The sequence below is a fragment of the Nelusetta ayraudi genome, unplaced genomic scaffold, assembly GCF_046127955.1.
Source record: "Nelusetta ayraudi isolate G7.1 ecotype Tasmania unplaced genomic scaffold, CSIRO-AGI_Nayr_v1 ptg000015l, whole genome shotgun sequence".
Taxonomy (NCBI): Eukaryota; Metazoa; Chordata; class Actinopteri; order Tetraodontiformes; family Monacanthidae; genus Nelusetta; species Nelusetta ayraudi.
Window position 1 is genome coordinate 1,730,001 of NW_027466065.1, and position 16,564 is coordinate 1,746,564.

At 50.2% G+C, this 16,564-nt stretch overlaps 3 protein-coding genes across 3 annotated transcripts in view; 2 read left to right on the plus strand and 1 right to left on the minus strand.

Moving 5' to 3' along the window:
• The window catches only part of ttc9 (tetratricopeptide repeat domain 9), a 3,477-nt gene extending 3,126 nt beyond the window's left edge, over positions 1-351 (plus strand). Inside the window, exon 3 of the mRNA XM_076023324.1 lies at positions 1-351. This exon is cut by the window's left edge and continues 670 nt beyond it. The gene's annotated coding sequence lies outside the window, so the exon portion shown is untranslated.
• Positions 1-16,564, plus strand: part of dmac2l (distal membrane arm assembly component 2 like) — a 373,839-nt gene that overhangs the window by 93,121 nt on the left and 264,154 nt on the right. The window lies entirely within an intron of this gene.
• map3k9 (mitogen-activated protein kinase kinase kinase 9) lies at positions 751-14,577 on the minus strand. The gene is made up of 11 exons (XM_076023325.1): positions 12,441-14,577; positions 10,638-11,051; positions 7,986-8,166; positions 7,480-7,628; positions 7,188-7,363; positions 6,811-7,051; positions 6,100-6,222; positions 5,873-6,014; positions 5,684-5,796; positions 3,703-4,470; positions 751-2,708 (listed from the first exon to the last, which is right to left on the minus strand). The coding sequence occupies exons 1-11, from the start codon at positions 12,847-12,849 to the stop codon at positions 2,254-2,256; spliced, it is 3,171 nt and encodes a 1,056-aa protein (XP_075879440.1). The 5' UTR covers positions 12,850-14,577; the 3' UTR covers positions 751-2,253.

Genomic DNA, 16,564 nt, shown 5'->3' on the forward strand with positions numbered 1-16,564 from the left:
ACAGCAGTACCAACTTTGAAGACATATCACAAATGTAAATATTGGGGGCTTTATAGAAATCAAAATATGATGGAGGTGTGAGCTCCATATGCGTGCGTGCGAGTGTGTGCACGCATTTTTTTTAATGGCAAAGCAGCACTTCATTCACAGCCTCCTCGGGATCAAATATTGTGTGTTTACTATAAAGGTGTGTGTGTATTGAAGATGTCAAAAAACTACTTCTTTTTTCCCCCAGTTGTGTTGCAGCAGTGGACGCAGTTTGTTGTTTTGCTCCCCTGTTCCCCGCTGACTGGGGAACAAGGAGACTATGTGGACGAACATGTGTAAATAAACAAGTGAACCAACACCGGCTGAAGCTGTTCTCCTGTTCACACTGCTAGCTTACTTCTTCATTAGGCATAGAGTATTATAACCTAACCAACTTTTATTTGTTTTAAAACTACTTTCAGGGTTGACCTGGTGGAAGAGGACGCATTTATTCTTTAACGGTAAACATCTGAGACTCAGTCAAGCATTCACAATTTGTCAGGTTGTCCCCCCCCGATGAGTTCAGAACATCCGAGTCTATTTAGTTTTTATAGTGAAGTATGAGACCAAAAAGTGCTAAAACACCAGCTGATTGATTAAAATTGCAGAGCAAAGAACAAACAAAACAAAACGCAATAGCTGCTCTTGAACTCATCCAGCGAAAAAAAAAAAAAAAAAGTACATTAATAGAAACAAATCAAAACACATTATGGCCAATTTGCATTGTTTAGTACGTTTTTACTCAGATCACCAGTGTTTCCAGTGCAAATACAAGTCCTTCAATGACAGCGCCATTTCTGCACAGCCAACAGTAGTGACAGCAGCTTATTTTGTGAAGACACATAAGACAGACAGAGACCCTGCGGTCGGGCTTCAACCAGCACCCTTAGTTAAAATACTGAGCATCATTCATATACATCGGGGTGACAATTGGCGCAATCAAACTTCGGGAAACAGTCCCCCGAGCCGAGCGGTGAGGTTGTTGACAATTTTTAAATGAACACAGGCAAAAATGGACAAGTCGAGTTCCTTCCCCGCCCCCACCCGCCAAGCAATTTGTCATCACATCTTTTGAATCCAATGCGGCCAGAAATACAACAAGTGCGTAAATTCTCAGGTACCCGTTTGATGAATGTTAAAAGTGGGTTTTGAGATTTAAAATGTTGGTCTTAGAGGCTTACAGAGGCTGCAAAGTTGACCATAGGAGCATTCATTCAGAGACCTGGAGAAAATGTCTCCTCCTGGATCAGTACTGCGACGGCCGCTCACAATGCGTTTAGAGAGAAAGATGCGTGAGAAGCGAGCCAGGCTCTCCTTCACTGAAAATAAAAACGTCATGAGACAACAATGACCAGCGTGAAAATTCAAGGCATATATTATGAGTAAAAAACAATATGTTAAACACATAAAATAAATAAATCAATACAAATATACACGTTGACACGCCACCAGGGCCTGACCCAGCTCGGCCGCTCACACACTCAAACCCCAGTTTTGTCTGGATCAACAATTATTGAGGCAAAACTTCGCCTCAATGAAAAGAAAGAAAAGTTCCCTTTTTCTGTTAGTTTGGGATGAGGACAAATTGTTTGGCTCTCCTGATCGGCATGTTGTGTTTTTGTTTGTCCAGTTTGGGCCGCGTTACATTCATGACGCTTCCTGGAAGTGCACTTCATCAGATGCACATTCTTCAACCCCAACGTGAGAGAACATTATGTGAAGCTGCCGTCCTGTTGCAAAGCCAAAGCTAATTAGCATCCCCCCCCCCAATGCAAACAATCTTTAAAGGGCTCCTATTAATTATGGCCATTTCCAGATTCATAAATTCATACTATTTTGATTTTGTGGCGTATAAAGTTGAACATGAAATAGAAATGTTGCAGGTCAGCTCTCCTGGTGTACTCGGCGCGTTATTTGCCGTGCCAGTGACGCCAAAAAGACTTGTTAAAGAGCTGAAACAGTCGTTTTTTTCACCACAGGACCCCTTTAAATAAAGAATCAACACTGGAGTCGTTTCATTTGTTTGATGGTTTTGCAGTAGTAGACCACATATTAGATGTTTCCAATCACAAAAACACTCAAATATTCGCAGTACCTCTCGAAATTAGTGGCAATACTGTCGAAAACACTTCTGTTTAAGTGGTAAATTAAGCCAACAAAAAAAAACACCTCACCCGACCCGTAACAGCAATCCAAAGGAAGTGACCCCGCCCCCTGGGGGCGGAGCTAGGACCAGAATCCCGGTCTGTAGCAGTACGCTGAGTCTTTGGGGTAGCCCACCTCCGGCCTGCAAAGCGGCACGGTTCCGTCGCGGCACTGGCCCTCGTCCAGCTGGTCCAGCAGGTTCTCGCTCCGCCGGGGGGAGTAAGGTGTCGGGGCCTCCATGGGGGTGGGCGGCACTGCCGGGTCCCGACCGAACTCCACCGTGGGAGGGGTCTCTGTGCTGGACGTGTGGGCTGGCGATTCGCCGTTCCCCAAGTTCTGGCCGTTGGCCCGGGGCCTGGCCTCGGCCCAGAACACCTCGCAGCGCGGCCGGGGCGACGGCCGAGGCCGGGCCACAAAGTCCAGAGTCTTGGGGCGTTCGGGAGCGCAACGGCGGCGAGGGGTCGGCGGGAAAACGAGGTTGGGGTCGGGGAGGCGGGGAACCTCGGGGCCTTCTTCTGTCAAACACCTGAAGCCGCCTGAGGAGGACAGAGAGAGTTTTACCTCTTCGAACAGCCGATAAATCAATCCATTTTCACACGTAGACTCAAATTTCCATTTGATCCCCAACCTTTCTCCCGCCTCCACCATCCACCTCCACCCCCTGCTAAAACTGAGGCCATGTTGGACTGTTGGACGGATGTTCGTAGGGGACAAAAATCATGCAGCGCCAGAGGGCGGAGACACCGGCACAACTTAATAACTTGGGAGATATAAACCAGTGCCCTTTCCAGCAAAAGAAGCAAAGGAACGGAAACAATGAGTGCGCGTTTAGATTTAGATTTAGATTAGATTTAGATTTAGATTTAGATTGTCCCCAAGGGGAAAATATTTTCCACTGTGCACCAGCGCACAGTTTGACCAACATACATAGCAAGCATCATTACACCTCAGACAGGACATATTGGCATAGACATAGGCATAGTGCAGTTCATCTCATTTCTCTCCGGGCTCTGTTATTCCGAGACGCTATCGCTGGGTGGGCCCTCCTGCAGCTCATAGTCCTGTATCTGTGTCCAGAGGGTGGGGCGATGAGGTGATGATTGAGTGGGTTGGTAATGTCCTGTTCTATTGAGGATGGGATGGGATGCGTGCAATGGCCTTTGTGTTTATGTCTGTAAGGTTGGGTGTGGGGAGACTGATAATCTTGCTGGCCTTCATGGTTATGGATGTGAGTTTGGAGCGGTTTTTGACTGAAATGTTGTTGAAAAAGCAGGTGCAGGAACAGTCCAATAGGATGGGCTGGATGATGCTTATTGACAGGGGAGAAACCAATTCAGGCAAACACCAAAAAAAAGAAATGATCATGCAATTTTTCTGTTGCCAAACACACCTAATCCATCCAAAGTAATCTGTTTCTAAAAAGTCGTATATTGTACGATTGTATTCCGTATGGTATACAGGCAAAGGTGACGCTCGCTAGAATCGTGCCGCTAACGTGGCTAAAGGAAGGTTTAAATTCAAACACTCCACCTTTGTTCTCCAGCGCCGTTTTCTCCGGCAGCGGCTCCAGGTTGCCGGGCAGGCAGTTCTTCTTAATGGCGCCGTCCGACGGCGTCCGACGCAGGAAGCGCGAGGCGCTCGGGGCGGCGGGCACGTGCGTGGGCGTGAGCGACTGACGGGGGTTACGCTTGAAGCTCTCCAGGTGTGTGTTGACCAGCGGGTTGGGGGGCGGCGGCGGCGGCGGCTGGGCGGAGGAGGCCGAGCGGCAGACCAGCAGCTCCTCGCTGTCGGAGGGCAGCAGGGAGCTGGTGGAGTTGCAGTCGGAGACGGAGGACAGGGACAGCAGGGTGTAGGAGGAGGGCAGGGCTCGCTCGGCCAGCGACGGCACGGCGGCGGCGGCGGGCTTCAGCGGGCTTTCCCGCCGGAAGAGTCTGCGAGTGGGCGGGCTGCTGCTGCTGCGCCTCTGGCCGCCTGACCTGTGGAAGAAACCCTCCCAGCGAGGCTTGATGCTCTCCTCCGGCTGAGCGGCAGCCAGGAGGTTGCAGCCCAGGCCCACGGCGGCCAGCAGAGCCCCGCAGCCCAGCAGCACCAGGTCGGAGCGCCGCCCGCCGCCGGGGCTCCTTCTGCACGGCGGCGTCTCGGGAGCCTGACAGGAGGCGGGTAAGTTCTCGTCACGGTGGTCGTCAGTGAGGACGGCGGCCGCGGCGGCTGTGTTGCCCTCCTTGTGGAAGGGAATGCAGAGGTAGGACTGACCGGGAGCAGCACCCGAGTCAGCGGTGAAGCAGCAATCTTCGTTTTCTACAAAAACACACAGCGTCTGTTAGCAGCGCTAGCCAAAAGCTCAAGCTAGCAGAGTGGAAAAAACAGCAAAACAGTGCAGTGGGGCCACGTCAGCATAAATACAAGGCTGCATAAATACATAAATCACTCCATCATTTCGTAAAGTAGCGACCGCTGTATTTGAGATTTATCTCATGGAGGTGTTTGCATTGATGTGCACAGTTTTTCTTTGTGCGTGTTCCTCAAGTCCACTTTCTACAGAAATCACAACATTGCAATTTTGCAGAGATGTGCCTTGTGGTACGATCAATGTGTGGTCAGAGAATCTCAGTCTAGAGTCCCATTCGCACGGGATTAGTATTACCTGGGGGACCTCTGGTAATTTGTAATAATCTCGGAGGACGTCTGCGATCTCGATGTCTGTAATTTTCAAAGCAAAAATTCCACCGCAAATGACCGACCATATTTCGCCAAGCACAGATGTCCTGTGATTATTCTAGTCCTCTGCATCTCAGTGATTGGAGTGTATTTTTTGTTTCACTCCTTTTCTACTTCTACTCCAGTTAAAAAAACGGAGGCTGCGGGTGAAATTATTAGTGGTAGATTTGACAGCGTTTTAGGTGCAAATACAGGTCTCCTATCGGAACTGGAAACCCATAGGAAGAAAGAGCAAGCTCCGTGCAATCAAAATAGCAACATTTCGGAAGACAATGAGATGGATGAGCTGGATAGCAGCATGCAGTAAGAAATATTTTTCTATATTTCAAATGGCTTATGATGGCCTGTTATCCCGACAACAACTGCACACTGGTCAGAAGTCACGTTGCTGCTTTGACATTTTATTTACAGTTGCCATGACAACGTACTCCCCTCCAGATTTTGGTTAATAGTGGCTGTGACGTGCAAGACGGGCACTGACATCATATCCGGCTCCTATGTCAGTAAAATACAGATTTAAGACACAGAGTAATACTAATCCTGTGCGAACAGGGCTTGAGACAGGTCAAAAAATGGTCTAAGCCCCTGACTGGGCCTCTTAAAATGACGTGGCGGTCTGGGTCGGGGCCCCGAGCCTCCAGTTCGACACGTGCGCTCTCATGAGACATGAGGAGACTTGAGTCTGGCTGCGTCATTGTTTGTGACATTCCAGCCGGGGGTTTGGTTTGCTGAGTGTGCGCCACTCCTGCTACGGCTTGTTTCCATCCAGATTCTGGTGGATGCCAATGCTCACCCATCTCCTGCAGGCTGGGCACTCCGGGCACGGCCGGGCTGTGTCTCGGGGATCTGCGGAGGTTGGGGGCGCTGCAGGAACGCTGCCTGCTGCCTTCCTGGGGAGGCTTCACGCTGCAACACACACACACACGGGACTCGGTCATCGCCTTGAAAGTTGTTTTTGGAGGTTGTTTTGTAGTTTTGCTACCTGGCGTCAGCGCTGTGCTCCCTGTAGGGGCCACCCCCCCGGGATCGGCCCTTCTTCCTGGAGCCCTTCCTCTCGGCCTCCTCCTCGTCCTGCAGGAAGCCTGCGTTGCGACCCCAGGCGGCACATCCCTCCCCAGGAGTGACTGCACAACAACGATCACACAGCATTGTACGCCGGGAATGAAATGAACGAAAGCACGGCATCAAATATGACGAGGCTCCTCTTACGCTGGATGGCTCTCAGACGGGGCAGAATGGGCGGACTGCTCTGAGGGCTGGAGCCGCTGCTGAGCAAACTCCTGCGGCGGTCATGTGATGGCGATGCCTGCACGGTGATCTTATGTTGGAAGTCTGAAGCAGAAGAAGATGAAAGACGTGCACTGCATGTGTTAGAAGGACAAAGGTGAACACGCGACAAAACAAAAAAGAAATGGGAAGTTAAATCCTTGAATATCTGAACGTAAATCATTATGGAATTGGTGGCAAAAAGTGTGTTTTTCTAAGCCAGGCATGGGCAAACTACGGCCCGGGGGCCATATGCGGCCCGTTAAGCTTTTTAATCCGGCCCGCCAAATTTGAAGAAATTATATTATTAGTAAGTGAGTAATAAAATGGCTGTCTTTTTTATCAATTCTTTCAGTGTTTTAAGAGACATTTCAATAAAGAGATAAATACAATGGGGCTTCATAGACATATCTTGTTGTAACGCTTTTGTTCATTTTCAGTTGATATTAAAGCACATGTTTTCTACATAGCCCATGATACATTTTTTCCTCCTGTGAGGTGGCTCACCAAAACACTCCATCCATCTGCTGCTGCTCCGGGCCCCTCTGTCACATAACATAACATTTTCGAACCCATTGTGGCCCCACCAGTGAAAAAGTTTGCCCGCCCCTGTTCTAAGAAGCTCCAGAAGAAACCAATGAACCAATCAAGTACCTGACGGCAGGCTGATCCGGTTCCCGTCCTTCAGCTTGAGGCGGTTGCGGCGGAACTTGCCCTGCCGTCGCTCCACGTGGGGCTTCTCCCGGTACAGCTGGTGGATGATGATGTTCAGCTCCCTCTCCAGGATGTGGATCTCCCGCTCCGCCAGCTCCTGCTCGCGCCTCCTCAGCGCCTCCTCCTGGCACTTCTGCTGCAGGGCGGCTTGGGTCAGCTCCTCCTCCCACGATCGCAGCTCCTGTGGGGCGGCAGGTCGAAGGTCAAGCGCGCCAACAAACAAAGCTCTCTCTCTCTCTCTCTCTCTCTCTCTCTCTCTCTCTCTCTCTCTCTCTCTCTCTCTCTCTCTCTCTCTCTCTCTCTCTCTCTCTCTCTACCTTCTCCTTGGTCCGCAGCTGATCAAACATCTCCTGGATTTCCAGCTTCCAGTCATCCTGCAGGGAGCGGAAGGACTCGACCGGCATCTCGAAGAAGCCCGACTCCTCGATGGCTATCAGCTGGTCCAGAATAGTTCTGAACTGGGGCCGGGAGTGAGGGTCGGCGCTCCAGCAGTCTGTGGCAGAAAGAGTCCAAAACTGATTTCACAGCAAGACCACAAACTTCCTCCTTCAACGCGGCTTCAGAAAAAGCCGACTCATGCCGTTGAACGGCGACAAAAGTCTCTCTCACCCTCCATCAGTCGTGCAAAGGGCTCCGGACAGGTGGAGGGGATGGGCAGAGCCAGTTTGTTCATGGCCACGCCGTACGCCACCGCCAGGCCGTCGATACCCCGGAACGGAACCTCTCCGGTCAGCAGCTCCCACAGCAGCACGCCGTAACTGTGTCGTTCACACAAGGCGGGAGACAAAAAAAAAGAAAGATGCTGATGCTGTATTTGCAAAGAACGCCAACTCAAGGCCTCAATGAGTCTCTTTGCAAAGGAAACATCAGAATTTGAAACATTTCAGTTGCTTCCTCATAAATAGCATTTTTTTTTTTTGAAGAAGAAGAAGAAGGACACCGCCTCGAATTTCACTGCACATGTTGGAGGAACAAGACAAATGAAACCCTGAAGTCTCGGGTATCGAAATAGAAAAAAAAAAAAAAAAGACGGCTTAAAGAAATAATACAAGGAGGTCTGCTTTTATTCCCGCTAGCTCGTAAAGCGTCCTCTCCTCCGCTCGGCGCCTGCCCACCTCCAGATGTCGCTACCCTTGGAGAACGTGGACGAGCGGATGACTTCGGGCGACATCCAGGCGTAGGTGCCGGCGGCGCTCATCTTGGTGGTGCGGTGCCACTCGCGGGCCAGCCCAAAGTCGGTGATCTTCAGCGTCTTGTTGCTCAAGTCCTCCATCTCCACCTTCTCCAGGAGGAGGACTGGGGGAGGGGGCGGGGGTTGGGTAGTGGGGGCGGGAGGTGAGGAGCAGGTTGGGGAATGTGGCGGGTGGCGGTGGTTGGTTGACGGTAAAAAATAATGTCAAAAAAAAAAGAAGGGGGGCAAGGATTGGAGGCCACGATGGAACGCAATGCATGCGGCAACACAAAAATAAAGAAGGGAAGGTTGGTGAATTAAAAAAAAAGGGGTGCGGTCGTTCCGAGGGAGGCCGTGAAGAAGGGAAATGGATGACGACAGGAGAGAGGAAAGACAGAACCGGTGAGTAACTGACAGCAGAGATGAAACACGAGAGGCCTGATCCATGCTAACGCTCCTCCTGTGTATTTTTACACCGCTGGAGTGCGACAACACAGACAGTGACAGGCCCTTCAAAGAAAACCAGCCCCCCCGCCCCCACCCAGACCTTCTCCCACGACCAATTTCCTGCGGCTGCGGCTGCGCCCGGCAGAGAGGGCGTCGCCCGCAGGCTCCGCCACCACCGCCGAGGCAGTTTTTCCGAAAGCCAAACATGTGGCCAAAGCAAATCTGGACTGCTGCAGCAGCAGCAGCAGCAGCACCAGGGAGGTGAAGCATGAGACGAACGTGGCTGATTCTCCCTCCCAACCTCGAGGCCGCTCACGCTCCACTTAAGACTAATGCGTTGGGTGAGCGAACCGGAGGGATGACGTCTGATGGGAGGAGAAGCTGGGAGACGGAGTTGTAAAAAACAAGGCCAAAAGTGAAATGACTGCTGGTGCGTTTGAGAGTGCACTGCCCTGTCCTCAACACTCACTCACTACCCTGAGTGCATATGAAGAGAGAAATGTGCGGACGCGGCAAAATACATTTTTGTTCATGAAAAACAATCCAAAAACTGAGGGTGGAGTCACAGACACGTTGAACCGAAGCAAAAACTATATCAGGAGAACAAACTTCTCTGCGACCTTTGACTTCAGTCCATTCTTTTGATCTATGATTGACTTTTTACCAACATTAGCATGCTAGCCAAACTAAAAATGTACAAACAACAACAAGGTTTGCTGTATACTGAGTATCAGTCATCGCATTTCAGTTTAAATTTTTTATAAAGTGTTTCGCATCGATCCGATAGAGTGAACAGACATTTCAAGTCTGGACCAAGGCAGCGAAAGACATGATTGCCGCACTGCTGCCTTGGTTTAAATCAAAGCTCTCATTAGCTAAATTCAACTCTAACCACTTCAAGGGCGGTGGTGACGTGTCACAGGGTGGAGTCTCAGCGCACCGCTTCCTCGGCTAAAGATACCAGAGCAGAGTTCCTCCACTCAGCCGTCTGAGCCCTGAAAACGTGACGAGGCAAAATCAACGCGTCAACCTGGACAAAAACTAAAGTGCAATCAAAGGACAAACTGGAATTTATTCTCATGGCAACTCCGCCACCCTCAATTTGGGGTAAGTGACAGAAGACCTCGGGATCAGAGGCTCTCACGCTGCGGCTTTGACGGCACATGATGGAATTCCCCCCCAAACTGGGTGGCAACCCAATAGACTGGAACTCATCACGTCAAAGCAGCCAATCAGAGGTGACACTCTGCCGCTGAGCGCCACGCAGCGGGCCAATAGCGCGCCGGCGGGCCGCCTGTGTGTGTTGCCTGAGCGTCCAATGGGGAAGCTGCGGCAGAGCGCCGGGTAAATCCTCAGTAATAGGCTTGGGATTTAAGGGGGGATCCGGTCGGGGTTAAAATGTGAGATTACAAGTGCTCCACAAACGTCCATGCAAACTCTTTTCGCTTTCTGACCCTGATGGCGGTTACTGTGATCGGGGCAAAGCACAATGTTTCTTCATTTGGTAAGAAACAGATGGACAGGTTTCATTGAGCCATCTGTCCGTCCTATTGTGCACGAGTATGAGCTACTGTGAGAGGCTCTTATTCATTGATATTTGTAGATTTTTTTCTCCAAAAACATAGAAAACAGCGCTGAATGTAACCCAAAATTCAAAAACATCTGCCTCGGCATTCGCATAATATTGTGAAGTCAACATAAAAAATAACACGCAATTATCAATATTATAATATTTCATTTTTCTATGTCCCGTTACAGTGCCATGTCAACGATATTTATCAATAAATTTTATATATTTCCTTAAAAACTGAAACTCCAAAATGTTGCTGCCTACGATTCATTCACCGCAGTTCTGCTTTGCATTATAAACTCAAACTAGATAACTTCACATCTAACTATCATTATTATCTTTTAGCGATTTTTGCCCCCCATTTTTTTTTTCTTCTATGATATTGAAGAGGAATTCCTAGAAAATTCTGTGTTTTTTTATTTTATTTATCCAGGATCAGGAATGTCCCCAACAATCGATACTGACAATAATCTTAAGTTACAGCTCGGTTCTTGCCAAGTTCCCAGTGATTCTGCGCTGTGTGTTAAATTTCTTTTCGGAGAGTGTGAGCACCGAGACCTGAGAAGCAGAACCCCTTACTGTTGCTGGACTTGAGGTCGCGGTGGATGATGGGAACGATGGCCTGGCTGTGGAGGTAGTGCATCCCATGGGCCACCTGCACGGCCCAGTCCACCAGCGTGCACGGAGGGATGCGCTTCCCGGCCAGGGCCCGGTTGAGGGGCCCGCCGCGGGCGTACTCCATGACCAGGCACAGGTTGGGCTCCAGCAGACACACCCCCAGCAGCGCCATGATGTTGGGGTGGCAGAGCATGGCGAAGAGCTTGGCCTCCTGCCGCACGCTCTCCAGCGTCTGCTTGGGGTCCTCTTCGGGGTCGCGCCGCGCCGCCTTCACCGCCACCTCCGCGCCGCGCCACACCGCCCGGTAGACCTTGCCGAAGCCGCCCACGCCGATGATCTCCTCCAGGGTCAGCTCCGAGAAATCGATCTCCAGGACTGCGGAGAAGAGGCACAGCAACCGCCACCAGGACGTTCAATCGCGGCTCATAATCTACGCGCCTCCGGAGTCGGTTTTAACCTCAGGCTCTGCTGGTGCGAACTCACTTGGCTCATTATACAAAATAAAACCTCCAGGGAACACAACATTTAGCCCGCTGTTTGCAGCTTCCTGCTCAAACTAATGTTTTATTGGATCTCCAAAGCATCTGGGAAGAGGGCAAAATCAACCTCAGAGGGTAGAACCAGCACCTGGCCCCGGACACCTCACCCACTAACCTGGGTGAGGCGTCAGCTCCCCTTTGTGACATCACACAGGGCTGGTTACCACTACAGGGTGTTTTTGGATGCGGGTTCCTCATTTCTGAAGAGTGATTTCTGCTAAAACACAGGACGCCTTCAAATGGACTCTTAAGAAGAGCGCAAACAGCTCCAGCTCATCTAACGCTGGATGGGCTTCAAAACCAGGTCGTCCAGCAGAGGAATGCTGTCGCTAAGCCCCCTCCCCACCCGCTGTCCCAAATACAGAATCTGCTGGAGCCGCCCCTCAAGACGAGGATTAGCAACTGCATCCAGCTCTGGAGAGGGAAAAGAGACGGGCGCGGGGAGTGGGGGACGTTGATGGTTCCTTCGCCGCTGCCGTCCTGCAGCAGGCTTTGTGTCTGTAGATTCTCACACTGGGGAGAACGTCACCAGACTGACCTTGATGAATATTTCAGGTGGTGTGCTAGGTGAAAGTAGGCCAACAGCTGCTGAATAAGAGGAGATGAAAGGCTGAGGCTGACGGCGAGGACAGCCAAGTCCTCCCAAACATCTGACGCTCTGATGTGGGCCGCGGAGCCCGAGTTCTGTCGGAATGATTCTGCGAAGGCTCTGATAAACATTTGCGGCTGCAGAACAAAATGTTCGCAGACCGCCCGGAGTTGGACTGTGCCTTTCCGGATGCTGTGCGAGACCTTTTCCTTGCACCTCACTGCGCGGGATGCATCCTCACCTGCCAAGCACCTCGGCTTCCGACTGCACAGAACTGATGGCAACCCTGCAGAGAGCCTGACAGAGCACCCGCCTTTCCCCTCCCTCTACCGCAGCTCTAGCACCCTTTAGTGCACATTCTGCTGAGGATGCACTGCTGTAATGTGAGCATGGCGGTGGGGTGCATCACTGACCGCAGCTGGCTGTTAGTGTGACGGCGGTGTGTTGAATAAAGGGTGCTGAAACTGGGGAGGAGGAAGAGGAGGAGGATGCTGTTTCTAGGCCAACCGAGGGTGCACCATGACACAGCACTCCTTGGCTTCTTTTCCCGGCCTGGCGGCTGCACGGAGACAAAGGCCTGTGCAGCGGTGAAGTGGCGAGACGAGGTGAGCTAGCGCGCGACAATGGGATACTCACGGTGCAGAGGCGGAACTGGGTACCGCCGCTCCGGGGTGCCCCGCATCTCCTCCGGAATGCCCTTCCCCTGGCTGACATAGTTGCAGGGGAAGATGCCGACCCGCTCGGCGATCACGCCGGTCCACCAGCCCTCGTCCCCGGACACCAGGGAGTCCTTGGACAGCACCTCCACCCGGTCCCCCCTGCGCAGGCTGAGCTCGTCCTCCGCAGTCGCCTCGTAGTCGAACACGGCCGTCCACAAGCGCGGCGGCTCCGGCTGCCGCGCGGCGGCTCTCGCGTCCGCCGCCGCGCCGCCGGTGCCGTTCCTCGGCGCGGGCCAGCGGAATACGTCCACTCCATCCTCCGGCGAGGACGGGCGCGCCTTGCCGGGACTCAAACTACAGTCGGGAGCGGGCTTGGAGGCGTCCATGGAGGCGATCCATAGGGGCGACCTGGATCACTGCAGTGCAGGCGCATCCACCTGACGCGGCCGGCGGTTTGCGCCACCTTTGCACGTTTGCGTGCACGGCGCTAGACCGCGGCGGCGGATTCGGCACGCTGGCGAGTCGGTGGTGGGGAGCTCGTCATGGCACCGTCCGCACCTGCAGGCCCCGCGCACGGCTCCACTCGGACTGTTTCCCCCGCACCGATCATCGCTTGAAGTGACCGGACGCTGCTGTTCTTTAGTCTAAGCCAATTGGGCCAACGTGCGTAATCGCCCGCGGCCTGCCATTGGTCCGTGCACATGCCATTAACACGCCCCCTTCCCCGCACACAGCCCCGCCACTCCCACCTCTGGCTCTTCAACGCACACAGAAAGGCCAATTTTTGCAGTTTCTTTAAATTGTCTCCTTTATTTCATCACCGACCCCCACATCCCTCCAAATAAAGGTCACAAATAACAGAAGCACAAATGGGGGAGAAAAAAAAAAATCAACTCAAGGGTAAAATCCATGCAGAAATCCCCGAAATAAAGACAGAATACATTGCAAGGGGTAAAAAAAAAAAAATAAAATAAAAAATACAAGTCAGCAGAATAAATGAACAGTCTTTCACAATGGTGTCAGGTGATGTGCGTGTGGGTGTGTTTATTATATCAATTAAAATTACATTTTCTTCACGCCTCTCCCCTGTATCAAATCACAATCCAGTGACGTTAAAAAAAAGAAATGCAGGTACTGTAATGTGTAATTACCTGGTCCAGGTCTGCACTAACCTGATTTATCATTTGATTTTACTGTTGCACCTGTGTTGCACCTTCTTACCTCTCTCAGCTTCTGACCGTGCAGGGGTGTTAGTAGAGTCTTTAGAGGCCCTGGGCAGAAAAACCTGAAGCCCCGCGACAGAAAATATTCTAGGGGTCTACACTCAACGTTTCGTGGCTATCCGGGTATTCAGGAGGGTTTCATGCCACTGTTGGTGTGTAGAGTGACGTGATGAGCCACCTGATGCCAGCCCAGGGCCCCCAGGCAGTGGTCGGCTGGTTCGCCCCTAGCTTGCAACAATGTCGAGGAAACTAATACAATGAAGTGAAAATGGAAAAAATACATTTGAACAGTTGATAGATGCCGCTTTCCCTTTTGACATACACAAAGAAAGCAGCTCTGTTTGATCTCAGCGGAAATGCGTTTAACACACACACACACAAGACTCAACACAACAGGAGTGATATTCTTAAGATGAGGTTTGATCAACAGACACTGAGATTGATGGAATAAGGATATGAGATGCCAGACAAGACTCAGGGAGCTCAGAATAACCTCCACACCAACCCTGTTTTATGCTCAGTGCAGGAAAAGTAATAACCTGAAAACGTATTGTGCTTTTTCCCCCTGCAACATGACAACATAACACATTACTAGAATTTTTTTTTTACAATTTCTTTTTTCCAGTGAAAATCACAGAACAAGATTTTGGTTCCTTTCCTGTCACAATTTAATTTTTATAGAAATTTCTTTGTGTCTCTCCTGCAATCTTCACAAAACATGTGTGTCCAATGCAACAAATAAAGGTTGAAACTTGATTCTGCGCTCATACCACCAAAACAAAGAATTTTAGAAATAATGGCCGTCCGCTTTGGAAATTTGCTCTTTTTTATTTTGACATCTCGTTGCAGGCCGAAGAAAAAAGACAAACCCCTTCAACTGAAATGTGTCCCCCTCCCCCCCCCCCTTTTTTTGTTGTTGTTATACGCACGCGCGCGCGCACATATACACGTATACAAACACAAAAAAATTACAAAGGAACAGCAATTAGCAAACCAATGAATCTCTCTTCAACACCATCCACCACCTGATGGATAATCTTCATTGAAATCAACAGAACCTATCCACTTTGTGTTAGCATTCTGCCGCAAAGAGGAGGAGGAGCTAACTTCAAAATTAAAGCTCCTGCTTCCTGTCCCAGCGGATGGGATCCAGAGTGCAACCACATACAGCCACTAGAGGGTGCAAGTTAAAAAAAAAAAAAGAAAATCTTTAATTATTAATAAATAAACACTAGCCAACAAGGAGGCTGCTGACATCATGAACACCTGCTGAGCTAAAGAGACTTCCTGTTTCAGGCTCCTGGCCAATGAGAGGGCGCAAAAGTGCCAAAGCAACCTAACGAACTGAAGGTCCTCCCGCCTCCACCCGACACTGGCTCAGATGAAGCGACCGCACTGTGTCCATGTAAACATACGCTGACGATTATGTACATCATGAGTGGTATTGGTGGTGAGGGCGCTCCCTCCCAATGCAGCCAACCATATCTCTCAATCTTTGTGTATGTGTCCGTGTTTGTTTGGTTACATGAAGAAAAGTGAGTGAGCAGGTGTGGTCCAGGGCCGAGGAGAGCGAGCATCCAGTTCAGCCACGAGACGTATGTACATCACTGCTCACCACAGAGGAAGAACACTGAGGGGGGGAGGAGGACGAGGAGGAGGAGGGAGTAGAGAAGAAGAAGAGGACCCCCCCCCCCCAGTGGAGATACAGAGTCACTGCCACTTCCATTTTTTATTTAGTTTCCTTTCGATTCTTATTTATTTTCTTCAGTAGGACTTTATCCCACCTCTTTGGTAATCTCTCTGGCAATTTAGCCGAAAAAAATATATATATTTCAAGATTACCTCCAGACGTGGCCTTTAACGGCAACTGAGAAATAACTATATTCTGTTGTTTTGTTTTTTTTGGAGTTAGAGATTTAAAATTTGTTTCTCTTGTTGTATAAACAAAGCACCATTCCTGTGCTGAACAGCATCAACATCAGGCGACGTGGAACTCAGAGCTGCTCTGACATCCACAACACAGCGGTGTGTGAGTGTGTGTGTGGATGGGTGAATGAGAGGCCTTTGTAAAGCGCTTTGGGGTACCGTGAAGGTGCTGGAAAAGCGCTATATAAATGCAGTCCATTTACCATTTACAACGTCTTAGCTGAAGAGTTTCAGCCTCCTTAGTCACTCATCACATCATTGTTTTTTTTTTTTGCACAATAGGTATTAAAACAAGCTCATAATTTGATTATCTTAATCATCTGTCAAGTCACCTCTGGACCCCCCCTGCTTCCTGAACAGAAATCAGATTGAGGCCCTGGTTCCTGTGATGGAAACACGCAAACGTCCTTAAAAAAGTCCCTGGTTGTGGGGCTGCAGAAGAAAAGCGCTTTACCTAGTCTACAGGAAAGGCAAAATTCTGATTTAGTGGCCAAACTGTGTAATTACAACGTCAACAGCTAGTAGTCGAGCTGCAAAACTTTAAACTAGATCTTGAACTCTTGGATAATTTTGCAAGGCCACGTGATTATTAATGTTCACCTCCCTTTAAGTTAGTGGAGTCTTCAACCAAACTGTGTTCCAAATCACAACTTTGGTTAAGTGCAGGACACCGAGGTGTAATAATCACGCTCATGACACAAGGTAGCTTGTGAAAAAATTGCGAGGGCCGATTTTAAACCGTCCCTCCTTGTTTGCTGACACGATTTGATAACCGCATCCAGTCCATGAATGCATCAGGAAGCAGAGAAGCTTGTTAGCTGGAGAGCAGAAACCAGCTTCAGTCGGGTTTCCAACGTTTGCGGGAAATTGTTTTCCGTCGGCTTTGTTCGAAAGTCGAGAAGCTTGTCATGTACCTTCTGCTACGACACCGACACAGTGGACACCGAAGACA